Genomic DNA, 13,820 nt, shown 5'->3' on the forward strand with positions numbered 1-13,820 from the left:
TGAAATCGTCCTGTTTTGTAAATCGAGTGCTCCGCGAGACATCATGCCATTTGTCCTCACACTAGATACAGATTCTGGGCTGAGTCCCAGGCTCATCTCAGAGCCCCTATGCGTTTCCTACCTGCTTTGTTTTTCTGACCCGCTCCTCCAACCTCTGAGTTTGTAACTTATCCGCAACTCACATTCTCTGTCTCTTTTGGACTTGAACAGTTTGAAGGGCAATAAAATGTTAATGTGCGTGTCAAAGGAACTTAGGGATCTGGGATTGTACTGCAGAGTGCTGAAGAAAGCCAGTGGTGACCCTGTCCTCTCAAGGCTTGCGATGCTGAGTTGTCACCCAGCATGAAGTGCCCGTTATCACCCTCTTAGTTCATCATCTTTGTGTCTTGGCATTAACCATCCCTCTGAAACTTCACAGTCCCCGCGAGCGGCTGATTCAGAGATTACAGCAGGACCAAACATTCTGAAAGTTCAAGAGGAGGGTCACGCGCGTTTGCTTTGAACTGTAGTTCTCTTCCAAGGTAGACATTTTGAAAGCGAGCTTATTAAAATGAAAGGGGAAGGGGAGAGACAACAACTATATTCCCTGACATTGAGATAGACAACCATTTAAGTAGGCAGAGATATTATAGCTCTTGAGAATCCCCTAAAGTGCCGAGATTTATTTCTGAGAAATAAATGGTGAATTGTTTATTTCTTTCTCCCCCTTATGTTTCCTTGGGATAGAGCAATTAGTTTCTTATTTTTTATGATTGCATTATTCTTGCATATATCTTTCTGTGGTCCAGGCTATAAAAGTAAATAGAGGATCCAGCTGTATGAATGAATATCCTTTTAATGAGTGTGGGAGGAAATAATAATACTAAGTAGTGCAAAACCATTTTTATGTGTTGAACCGAAGTACCTTTGTTTCCCCAGCTCCCCTGTCTTAAGCCACAGGCCACCAGTAAATGTGTGCATAAAATGACAGTTTTATGTATTCTGGTGTTAACAAAGGTACCTCGTGGTTTGTTTTGTCCCCAGAATGCACTTAATATGATTTTTGAAAGGCAGTGGCATATTCTGTTTTAATTTTCAGGGTCGAGGAAGGGTAAAATAGAGCCTGTGACTTCTCTGTAACACCCTTCATTCTATCTTTGGGTGAAAACCTTGCTGAAACAGTGAGATAACACCGTTGCTGGGTGATAATACAGTCGTTTTCATGGTGCCATGAGTTAATTTAAGGTGCCTTCCTCCCTCAGACCAGCCATTTGCTCAGAACGGCAGATGGATACTGGGTGTCTCCCACATGTAGGGTATCATGAGGGGCGCCAGCACGGGCTCCCTTCTTATCTCCCCTCTCCCATCCCCTCCTTTCCCAGCCCTGGTTACCTTGTTGTTCTTCATCAGTTTTGTGTGTGTGTGTGTTTCTGAAGTGTCTGCCCATGATGTAATTCAATGCCGCCCCACCCCAAACTTTTCCAGTAATTAAATGTTAAACTACCCATATTCATTTGCTCAGGCTGCCATAACAGAACACCAGATACTTGTTGGCTTCAACAGCAGAAATTTATTCTCATGTTTCTGGAGGCTGGAAGTCCCAGGTCTAGGTCTAGAAGGGTTGGTTTCTGGTAAGAGCTCTCCTCCTGGCTTACAGAGGCACGTAAAGGGGTCCACCTTATGACCTCATATAACCTTAATGACCTCGGTAAGGCCCTATCTCCAAATACAGTCACTCACATTGGAGGTTGGAGATTCGACTTACGAATTTTGGTGGGAGGTGGGGGGAGGTACAAACATTCAGTCAATAATCATGCCCAAGTAATAGGGGGGAAATCTCAAATCTCAAATCCCGTTTGCCTTCCCGTCTTCTAAGAGTGACCTGGAGCATTTAGTAGAGGGATGGAAGGACAGCTTTCTATCCGCCCTCCCCCCTCCCCGGGAAGCCCCAGACAATGGATTGGTCCCATTCTTCCCCTACAAGGATCCCATTTGGTCACTTTGAGGTGACTCTGGTCTGCTCCTGAGAAAGCTGCCCTCCTCTCCTGACCCTGGCTTGAGGAGCGGAGACCAGACATCCTGGCAGGAGGGGGCGCAGTCTGTACTCCCCATGCCTCCTGCTGGCTGGACCAAACCCTGGGCATATCCCAGCCTGGTCTAGGCCTGACCCGAGCAGAAGGGAGCCTCAGAACCAAAACACCGTCTGGACTGCCAGCTCGTGGTTGCTGGGACACAGCTCAGAGCAGAACAGTGGTTGGCGGAGGCTGAAAGGGAGCGGTGGATGTTGCTGCCAGTGTGATGGGCGGTTGCAGGATTTTGTGAAGCAGGCTGATGAACCCTCTCAAACAGAGGCACCTAATGCTGCTCAACTGTGTAATTGGGATGGAAACGGGCCAATGAGAGGCGACAGTTTGTGCTTAACCTTTTGGGAGGCTTGTTCCAGGAGACTGTGTGGGGGGGAGAAAAGAAGCATTGCAAATAATAAGCTTCTCTGCCTGATTTGTAATGAATTAGTAATAAATGGCCTAGCGCTCTACGAAAGTCTGACGATTACAGAGCAGCTTTAGCTAAGTGCACGGGACCACATCTTATTTTGATCAGCTGTAGCATAGCAAAGACATGTAATTATCATAATCTAACAATTAGCCTGGCATCACTTTCCAGTGTTTAATTACCCCGATAAATGGTAATTGAATAGAGGACTTAATGACAAGAGAGAAACTTTCATTCTGCCTTAGGTGCTTAAGTTGTCTACTCGGCTGGGCATAATTTTCTAGCATTGCTTGAACAACAGTCCTGATGATAATTTTCCTTTTTGCACTCGGCCATTATTTTGTTTTCTGATCTTGGCCTTTGTTTAGAATATTATTTAGCGCTTCTCAGAACTGCATACTGGGACCCAGGACACAGAAGGTGGTGGGGCACCTTACACGGTTGTTCTGCTTTTAAGCATGGCCTGTAGCATCCGTCAGCTGCAGTTTCCTTCTTCAGACACGTGTCAAGTTGTGCAAATGCTGTGCTTGCTCTGTGCTGGGGGTACGGAGATGAGTAAACACCAGCACTGTCTTCAAGGAAAAGTCTATTTAAAAAGGTCTGCATAAAAATACAAGAATGATCACTATTTTTGTTACAGTGATCTGCTCAGCCCAGTCCCAGTTTTCCCTCTGAATCTACTCATTTACCTCGAATGAATTCACTGCCTTTGACGACTGTACCGACCACCTCATTTCTAATGGCCCCGGATCTCTTTTCTCTCACCTTGGGTTCTTTTCAGGCTCCAGATTTGTATCCACCTGCTCACAGGGTTAAAACACACCAAATAAAAGTAACTACTTCTCACATGCCAATTTACACCAGAGCGACGACAGTGTTTGCTCTGCATCCTAAAGCTTTGTGCGAAACACTATTATCATTATTGTTTTGCCCTAGCATTACCAAATACGTGCTTCCCCTTGTGGTGTGGAGATCGAACGCAGAAGAAAGCTGTTACTTCCTTTCCTTCTCACCAGCTTGTTTTTTGTTTGTTTAGCAATAAACTAATAGAGATGAGTTCCTCGCCATATAGGTTTTCTTCTGAGAAGTCAGGGTCAGATTTCAGACTTAGGTGGTAATAAGCCCAGGAAGTTATGATCAAGCCATAATATAAATGTCTATTTCAGGGTTTGCATTACCAGTATTTAAAAACTACTAAATTGTTACTTGAATCGGTTAAGAGAAACAACATTTATGATAGCGCCTTGGTTATCGTTATTACTCTTAAAACTGGGAGTGGCCTGAAATTCCACCAGGTAACTCCATCCCCATAGGATACAAAAGGGCTCCAAGTGTGTAAGCAGTTTGGGCAGGTGGCTTATTTGTTTGATTGACTCCCGCATCCCCCGAACAGAATCTGCTTATTTAATCCTGTTCTCCTAGGACAGTGGCTGGATAACCTGTTCAGTGATTTCCCGCATCTGCTTTTGGACCTGTGTGTAGGCGGCAGGTGCTCTGTTCCGTGTGCTTGCCATGATGTCGAACTCCAGAGAACTTAGGGTGTGAGGGCAGCTTTGTCAGGAAGCTCCTGAGCAACAGGAGTCAGGAAAGAGCCTGTTTGCTCTGTGGATGTGACCTCTGCTAGTACGTACACTGGATGCCAGACGCCAATTCTTTATTTTATTTTACTCCCTTTTTGTAAACCATTACAGTGATCTGCAGTGTGTTGGGTGTGTAACACTCCGCCTGGTTAATTCTTTGGCTGATTTAGCCTGTTGATGTTGACACATTCTTACTCCATGCCTGAGGCCGCTTTGGGGGCTTAGAAGCAATTAGACTGTCACCCAAAGCTCCCAGTCCCTTCCTGAAGGCAAGTCTTGTTTAGGCCCTGCCAATTTAATGCTTTGTTTCCTTTGGAGCTCCTCAGTCAAGCTAATAAAACAAACTCCAAATGAGTTAAAACACTGGAGGAGAGAAGATTTTGTGGGCCCTGTATTTGAAACAGGTGTTACTCTTGGGAGATACCAATTTTACAAAGTCATTCAGCCTGATGTGACTGGTAATAGGAAAACAAAAAACAAGAGCTTGCTGATCTTTTTATCCATCTGTTTGATATGTGTAGTTGGTATTAATTGTGAAATTTTTAGACCGTTTGTTTTTAAAACATATGCATGCACACCTACACACGTGGAAAGAGAAAAGGTGACAGGTTACTGTGCTAAACTACTAATGAATTCTAAATATCTGGCCAAGTAAATTATGTCTTATTCCCATCACCAACGGTTACTGAATTCAAGGCAAAGCTCTTACGCTGCAGAATTTGTAATTACCAAAACATGCGTGCATAAGAACTTTACTGGAATTGATATTCATGGCTAGAACAGCAACCCTGGCTTCTGAATATTTTGTAACTATCTTGTGCTTCATTGGATAAAAATATATATGTTAGAACATGCAGTGTTTTGACTGCAAAAATAAGGTAAGAAACACCTCTGAAATTCATCCTTGAGTATTTTTTTTAACTTGTAAATCTTCACTTCTGTGGGAACTTAGCTGTGATTGGTATGTTCTAGAGCCCGGAGGAGTTGGATTGGACTGCCCGAAATGATGGGTTGCAGTCATCAGACCTCATTCAGACTTCCCTCATTTAGCCTTAGCAACTGGTCTGGTAGTGGTGAAACTGTCCAGGACTCTATCTCAGAGCTGAAAATGAAGGTCAATTACCAATACATTTGGAAGACAGACATGTTTCAGCCCATGAGAGAAGGAAGACATTAAAAAACAGCAAAACACATCTCGCTTCAGCCCCCAGTGATGCTATTTTTTATCAACCCTGTTTGATTTGCTGTTTATATTTCATGCTTTAACCTCTGCAGGAAAACAAAACAAAATAAAAAGAGCATCTTCAGACTTAGGATATGAAAACCATAAGGCTTACATTCTGTGCTGAGAGAATAACAGAAGGAGATGAGGAGAGACGTGTTGCAACAGAGACTGCTGGCCTGCCCATCTCCTCCCGAAACATATTTACAGACCAAACTCCAGGTCTGTTGGGGGCCCAGGAGGACTTCCAGGACAAATGAGAAATTCTTCTGGTTAAAAAAAGACATCTTACTCTGAAATTAGCCTTTAAATCAATAATGGTAAAAGCGAAAGACAGGGCTGCCAAGATATATTCACTCTAGATGTAAAATTTGGGAGGAACCCCAAGCTGATAAATTGGCTTAATCTTTGACCATAAATCATATCCTTTTTTACATTTCAATTTCAGAATGTAATATATTAAGTTGCCTTGTAATTAAAGAAGTGACATTGTAGTTCTGTTCAAATAGGAATATTAAAACAATCACCTCTTTGACAGATTAAAATACATTTAAACTGTAATAATCAACTATCCAGTTCATGAAAAATAACATTTTCATTATTGAATCCTTTAAAACACTACATGAAAGAGTGGGATAAAAGTGTCTCGCAGCTTCCTAACATCTAATAACTACTCTGTCTTCTTTCACTAATGCTGTTTCTATATTTATGGAGCGAGGAAACTTCTCTTAGGAGCTGCTTGATAAAATACCTCAGTACACATTTCCCTGGAAGCAGGCTCTCTGCTGTGCCACCGACATATGCTAAAGGCCAATTTAGAATGTTTTAAATAGGCATCATACCCTTCCTTTTCCAGCTCCTAAAATGAAATGTATTTTGGCTTTAGCAGATGAGGAAGGGAGGAGAGGAGCAACACCACAGGAGAAAGTGGCTAAAGGGAAACTCAGAGAAGGATGGCTGTGATCCTGCTCTTCCAAGGCCTGGAACCCAAGGCCCTGCCTGTGTGTTCTTTGGGGCTGGCCTTCCCAGCTGCGGTATTCATAGCCTAAGGGTTGAGGAGGAAGTTAGAGCAATGACATGAAGGGCCATCCATTGGGAAAGAAACCTAGGTGACATCTACTTGCCACAGCCAAAAGGAACCGAGGACAGGGTAGTTGAGAACTTCTTCCTGAGGTTGGCCAAGAACCTAGAGTATTTGAGTCCTCCAAGTCTGTTGTTTCCATTTGAAAATAAGTCACTGGGTTTAGATGGAGTGAAGTCTTCCTGGTCCTTGCTAACTGGTCAGGAAGTCATGTGTTGTCCCTATCTGGGTAGAAAGCTGGGGCCCTATTGATAACAAAGTGAAAAGGCAAATTGTTGACTGGTTACCTCATCTGGGTCTTTATTTCATTTGATTTCAAGTCACAAATCACTTTCTGCAGACAGGTCAGATAAGGAGAGAGACAGTAAGAATAGTTTAAAGTGTATAGTCAAAACTGTAGTTAGCTGCAGGATGTTCTCAGGTAAACACAGAAGGCAAACTGAGACAAACACGCATGTCTGCAAATAGACCTTCTCACTCAAATCCCAAGGGCAGTTTGTTACTTTTGCTCTATCAACACTCTTGAAATGTGCTTTTTATCCTCCCTTCCAGGCAGCTTCTAGGGCATTAAGAACTACCATAAAGTGCATAATTCCTGCTTGATAATTGAGTTGGTAACAAAGAACTAGTTGCCATACTGAGTTTTCTTCCTCTTAATTAACTAAGATGACCCTTACATAATATAAATGACATTGATTCTCAACCAGTCTACTGTTATATTTTGGTAAATGTATACAATGTATTCATGTGTTCACAGAGTTATAGATACTATTATATGTTAGCTGGAGCTTGGACCCCTGTAGCCGTGCAAGTCAGTGGAGAGCGAGCGCCATCTTTTCATGTATACAGGATGTTTCCTGGCATTTGAGACTTGTATAATGAGAGCACAGGGCAGTAATCGTATTACTCAAACACGATCACTTTTCTAAGTGTGGCAACTGCGCATGCTTTTACACTGTAAACCACTGTGATAGTTTAGTAAAGACCGTACTGTAATTATTGCTGGCTTGTTGGTGTGCAGCCAGAAATTCTTCGAGTTCATAACATGAAATGATTTCAGAGAGGTAGAGCACCACAGATACAATGGATGGAATTAAAGATAAGGAGTAAGGGGGAGACCTTTACAAGAAAGTGTCCAAGAAATTTGCAGATGTGTTTAAAACACCAGCCTTAAAAAAAAAAAAAAAAAAACCACCAGCCTTGCCACCTGTGACCTTTGTAAATATTGGCATGTGGAATCATTCTTCCTAGATTTGAACTTGCTCTTTGAATAGGAACGAAAGCTCATGAAAGCCGTTTGTCGAGGGGGCGGGGTTGGCCTCTGTGGCCTAGCTGCTGAGCCTAACAGCACTTGATTCCGCGAAAAACCAGACTCTTGTGCCTGAGTCGGGAGCTAACCCTGCTGTGTGAGCCCTATTATGGATGTCGATACACCCTTCAGTTGAGGAGTTTGGGGCCAGTGTCATGGGAAGGGAGCAGGGCCAGGACACCTTGCACCTGCCTTTCCTAGAAGGTTAGTATAAACATAAGGTAATCTAATGGCACCAAAAGCCTTAAAAGGGCTCCTTCAGGTGAGGGGAATTACAACAACTGGTAAGAACTTTGGAACCGTAGCATTTAGGAGGAAAGAGAATCAGCTTCAGGATCAGAGAAGACTCAGGTTGAAATCCTAACTCTGCTTCTGGTTTCCTGTGGGGAAAAATGAACTCAGAGGATGATACCCTCTTTGAATGTCATTTCCTCATTGGGAAAATGAAACTAACTGTAACTGCCTAAGGAGCATTTCTGTGACAACATAGGTAGAGCCATACCATGGCAGATCCTAGATGCAGCACGTGTTTGTAGCAGCAAGAATTAGAATTGTCCCTCTGTGGGAAGAAGAGACCTAAGAATTTGACTTTAACTTGACTTTTAGGAAGTAGAATAGTAAAAAACTTCAGTTCTGAGTTATGAATGCTTGGCCTTGACTTCTGCCTGCACGTTTTTACTAGCTCTGTGACACTGGGCGCATTCTCTGGCTAATTAGCTTCGAAATCCTCATTTTTAAAGGGCTGTACTGGTAGTGTCTGTTTTATAGGATCTGTGATGGGGATTAAATCAAGGTGCTGAATGTAACATAATAAACACTCATTATATTAGCCATACATGTGTGCCTCTCCACAGTAGGGCCAGAAAAGAATGCTTCGGGACTACTCAGTAGCCAAAGAGCATGATATGGGGTCATGTTAGAATATCTGACCCTAAACTCTTCTTTGGACTGTACTTGAGTATGTCACAGGAATGCCTTTTATGAGTTTTAGTTGATCATTGTTTTTATGTTTGTATTGTTCCTTCTTTAAAAATTGTATTAGTACACCAACTTGTGCAAATGAAAGGTTAGGATGATTCTGTGGTGAATCATCATCTTTGTCATAAGGATAGAGGGGTAGGATTACTAATCACTGGGGTGATCACAAGTTCAAAGCAGGCTCCATAGTGATTCATTTAACACCCCCACACAAAGCAAAATGTCATCAGAAAGGAATAGGGTCAACCCAATGTAAAGGGTGTCTTGAAGCTCATGGCTTGTTTTATTAAAACTTACGCACTATTAATGGGGATAGAAGTTGGAGAAAGGAAGCTCAGTTTAAAGCATCAAAAATAATGGCAATTTGTAGACTAGAGCAATAACAGAATGGGGTCTGGACAGTGGCAGTTTTAATTCTTTTTTTTTTTTTTTTCCACTTTTAGGCTGTGTCAAATGCTAGTAGAAGCTAAAATGAGTGACACTTAGAGAAAGGAAAAACTTCCCCCTTGAATGTCTTTAAAATCTATAATAATAATATAATAATATAAAGTGCATCTGGGCATTGCCTTCTGCGGCCGTTCTTGTCTGGCTCCCATCCAGACCTGTCAGGCTACTCTGAGTGCTGATGATTCATATCCCAGCACCCTTTTATCTGAACATTGCAGTGTCTTTTCTTTGTACTTTGGCAGTGATGTTACCTTGATGTTCAGAAATCTTTTAAAAGCAACACAGGCTTTCCTTGCGTCTTGACAAATCATCGTCTGCCGGTAATGAAGAAAAAGTAAACCTAGTTCCGTGATCATTGTAAATACAGAGAAATAAATACTTACATGGGGGGTTTGGTTTGTTTGTTTGTTTGTTTAATGTTCATGCATTTTGGGGCACCTGGGTGGCTCAGTTGGTTAAGCATCTGCCTCTGGCTCAAGTCATGATCCCAGGGTCCTGGGATTGAGTCCCACATGGGACTCCCTGCTCAGTGGGGAGCCTGCTTCTTCCTCTGCCTGCAGCTCCCTCTGAGTGTGCGCTCGCTTGCTCTCTCTCTCTCTCTTTCTGTTTCTCTCTCCCTCTCAAATAAATAAGTAAAATCTTTTTTAAAAATTTCATGCATTTTGAGATCCTCTAACTGAACAGTGATCTGGTCATCTCTCCTTGTTCTCCTTATATAAATCAGCAAGCTGTTTTTTAAAAGCATTGATCAAATGAAGTTTCTGCAGAGCATTTGATAGTTGAGGACAGAATTTAGGATTTTTATATGATTTCCTGTCTTTGGAGATTTTTAAAAATGGAAACAGGGATTATTTTTGTTATTGTTGTTTACATTGACTGCTGTGGTTGTAAGGTTAATATTTTGTCAGTTACCAATTTTAATGTGCTTTAATATATCCTGATAATAATGCTGTACACTCTCATGGCTTTTCATCCATTTCATCATCTGGGACTTGAAGCAGTCATGTGAGGTTAGCAAGGCAGATCCTCGTTATCATTCCCATTTACATTTGAGGAAACCGAGGCTCAAATGGCTTTTGATTCCCCCGCTCAACCAACAGCAACCCAGTCCTTAAATCAAGGTCTGCGACTAACATGAGGAGTTTCCACTTGTATTGTGTTCTGTTTCAGAAAGGAATCTCAGCTTCGTCGATGACTCCTTAGCATCCAGAGTGAAGCTTGTAGTAGGTCTCCTGGGCTGGGTGCGGGTCACAGCGACCTCTCCGAGAGGTTGATTGTGTCTGGGAGCTGCATTTAAGGAGAACGCTGGGAAACTACAGGACATGAGGAGAATTGAGAATCTAGAATGTGAGGAGCCTGGGAGCAGAAATAACCAAAAAAATCAGGACTTTCAAGTATGGAGATAGGAGGATACAGAGATGTAGTTGAAAACTCCATATTTATTATGGACTGTCTGGTCCATAAAGGGGAGGAAGGAAGAGGAATTGGATTTGTTCTTTGTGATGTCAGACAGCCGGAGTAGGATCACTGGGTGGAAATCACACAGAAGCAGATTTGTGCTCAATATAAGAAGAAACTTGCTAAAATTTAGAGTTGCCCAAAAATGGAATAGACCAGCTCACTTGCCCCTGGAAAGTGTTCGCACTGAGACCGGCTGACTCAAAGACTAGATGACTTGATGGGCATTTGTATTTTGGCAGTAACAGTTTTATGATGAACTTTCAGAGCGCTCAGAGACTTTCCTCCTTAGCTAAAAAAAAAAAGAGGGTTTTGTAGGCTTTTCTGTTCTGGTTTTAGAAAATTGTATACATAACAATTCCTGTTTCACACATCATTAGTTCCTGAGAAGTCTGTTCATCTGAAGGGGAGAGTATTATTAGTTAACACAAATAAGCAAAATTTTTGTGAGCTTAGGAATTGAAGCAGACAGTGTGATGCATACAGTGGTGTGTGTGTATATTTGTGTGTGTGTGAGTGTGTGTGTAATTTCACTATTTCAGGATGAAAGTGGTCCAGTCTGGCCCTAGAACACAAAGAAATGAGGGGAGGGGATGCTTCTGTGGCTCAGAAGTTAGGCATCTGCCTTGGTCTCAGGCCATGATCCCAGGGTCCTGGGATTGAGCCCCGCATTGGGCTCCCTGCTCAGCGGGAAGCCTGCTTCTCCCTCTCCTTCTCTCCCTGCTTGTGTTCCCGCTTTCACCGTGTCTTTCTCTGTCAAATGAATGAGTACAATCTTTAAAAAAAAAAAAAAATGAGGGGAGGAGCTCATTGGACTTAGCTGGTTTTAATTTTCTTAATATAGGAAAGGCTGGGGCATCAAAAGAGATCTGCCGAAACGAGTTTGCGACATAAATAGATTCACTAAGGGAAACAGCTGACTAGGACCCAAAGTCACTGTTCCACATCCAGCTCCGTAACTCACTGCTTTATCATTGTGCCTTAGGTTTTTATTTTCCTCTAACATGGAAGTGTTCTAGGAATTTTCTTTCCAACCTTTAAGTTTTATGATCCTAATTCTCTCAATTTTATGACTCTGCTTCTCTCTGCATTTGCATGGGAAATTGAGAATGGTCTCAATTATAGCAAGAACAATTCAGTCATTCATTTGTTCTTTAAATGACTTATTCATTTATTCAAAAACACTCATGAAATGAAACGCTGTTTCAAAATACCAAAACTTTGCCTCAATATATGTGATTTTAAGAATGAAAGGAACACAGCAAGTCAGCCTCTTCATGACTGAAAATGAATGTGAGGAGTTCCATTTTTAGGGTGTTTTGAAACAAAGGTAAATGAATTCCTCTGTAAAATTGTTGTTCCTGAGAGTTGGAACAGTAACATATCCCACATCCTAATGGGATGCAGTAAAATCTTACTATGATAAATCTGTTAGCACCCGCGGTATTAAAGTTATTCTACCACTGATGATTCCGAGCAGGAAGTCTTTTCTGTACGAATAATCTCATCTTTTTCTTCATCTTCCCACAGATTCCAGAGAGGTGACTACCACATTGACGTCTGTATCAATGACTACCTGGATGTTTTCTGCCCTCACTATGAGGACTCGGTCCCAGAAGACAAGACTGAGCGTTATGTCCTCTACATGGTGAACTTTGATGGCTACAGTGCCTGTGACCATACTTCCAAAGGGTTCAAGAGATGGGAATGTAACCGACCCCACTCTCCAAACGGACCACTCAAGTTCTCTGAAAAATTCCAGCTTTTCACACCCTTCTCCCTAGGATTTGAATTCAGGCCAGGCCGGGAATATTTCTACATCTGTGAGTATACAGAGATTTATTGGGTTGTAGGACAGCTGCAAGAGCCCAGACTAATTTTTTACCCATGTTTCAGAGAATTGCGGAGAGCTGGACTCTGCATTACAGATGTCTCCTTGTAAATGCATACATCACGATCCCTAGATACATTAGCTGGGAATTGAAAGCACAAATTAGATTAAAGACACAGCTCCTCTCCCCCTATGAAATTGCGTGTCAGCCTGTTCAGTGAACCACTGCTGACTTGTATTTCTTTTAAATGAAAATTGCTAGGACTTCTCCAAAGCTGAGGAAAAGAAAAAGAGATTCCTGAAAAAAAAAAAAAAATTAAAGGAAATAATTAAATTTACATAGCTTGAAGTCATTGGATTTCTTATTCAGGTGTCAGCAATATCCTTTCAATCATCCACACTTGCAGTGGAGAAAGCCACAACTCCTGCAAATGTCAGCATGCTGACGATAAATACTCTCTTTGCACCAAGGAGAAAAGACCATTATTAAGAGCAGCTGTGTCTTTAAACAGGCAAGCGTGTGAAGAAGTATCTAGAAAGCATTCCAGAGGAACTGGTATAAGTGAGTTCCCCACCGGTGACTCTGTCCTGAGAGAGCTCTAAAACATTCTCAGCTGATCTCTGTATTAATCATATTGCTGTGGCCTTGTTTCCTGTCTGTGGCATACACTGTCACGGCTTCGGGTGTCCTACTAGTCATATAGTCTAGGTAAATGCTTCTCAAACTTCACTGTGTATCTGTCACCTGGCGATCTCATTATAATGCAGATCTGACTCAGGTGGTCTGCTGTGGAGCCTGGGGTTCCATATTTATAAAGCTCCCATGCGACGCTTTTGCTGCTGGTTTATGGACCACACTTGGAGTTAGGATGGTTACAGTTAATGTTTAATCTAGGCAGCCTGCTGTATATCTGGACTTTTCCTTCACTAGTATCAAATATTTAAACTGTCTGGTCTTTTCCAAGTATTTTCACGATCAGCCGAAGCAGCTAAACATTCTTTGCTCAGAAGTACATTGATCGAACAACTTTTCCTGACTCAGAAAAGTTGGGGGATGCAAAACCCAAAGACATTCTGGTCCTCAAGGAGTGACCATCTGGTGGGGAGAAGAAGCAAATAAATCAGCAGTTGCTGAAGGAAGATAAATGCAGGGAGTAGTGGGTACAAGAGTACATGTACCTCACCTCCTTGAAAGAATTAGGAAGTGTGGCTGCACACAGTGGGGAGGGGTCCAAGCCATACCACCTGGTATGCTTAGCATTGACTTGTCACCCCTCCTTGCCAGACAAGCAATATAAAGAACATTCCTTTTTTTCTGACTCATTTCTTCACCCTGAATGTCCCCACTGACTCCTAACCCACGTTTTTGTTTTGTTTTGTTTTGTTTTAAGTCTGCAAGGATATCTAGCTTCTCTTCTCCAGAAAACAGAATTTTATATTAA

The 13,820-nt window shown here is 42.2% G+C and overlaps 1 protein-coding gene across 3 annotated transcripts in view; it reads left to right on the forward strand.

The window, feature by feature from the left end:
- Positions 1–13,820, forward strand: part of EFNA5 (ephrin A5) — a 278,632-nt gene that overhangs the window by 217,624 nt on the left and 47,188 nt on the right. For all 3 annotated transcript variants that reach the window (XM_046000507.1, XM_046000506.1, XM_046000508.1), the window contains one exon: positions 12,078–12,370. In XM_046000507.1, coding sequence (XP_045856463.1) covers positions 12,078–12,370 — 293 coding nt within the window. The remainder of the gene's footprint in view (positions 1–12,077; positions 12,371–13,820) is intronic.

The sequence above is a fragment of the Meles meles genome, chromosome 3 (genome assembly GCF_922984935.1).
Source record: "Meles meles chromosome 3, mMelMel3.1 paternal haplotype, whole genome shotgun sequence".
NCBI classification, from domain to species: domain Eukaryota; kingdom Metazoa; phylum Chordata; class Mammalia; order Carnivora; family Mustelidae; genus Meles; species Meles meles.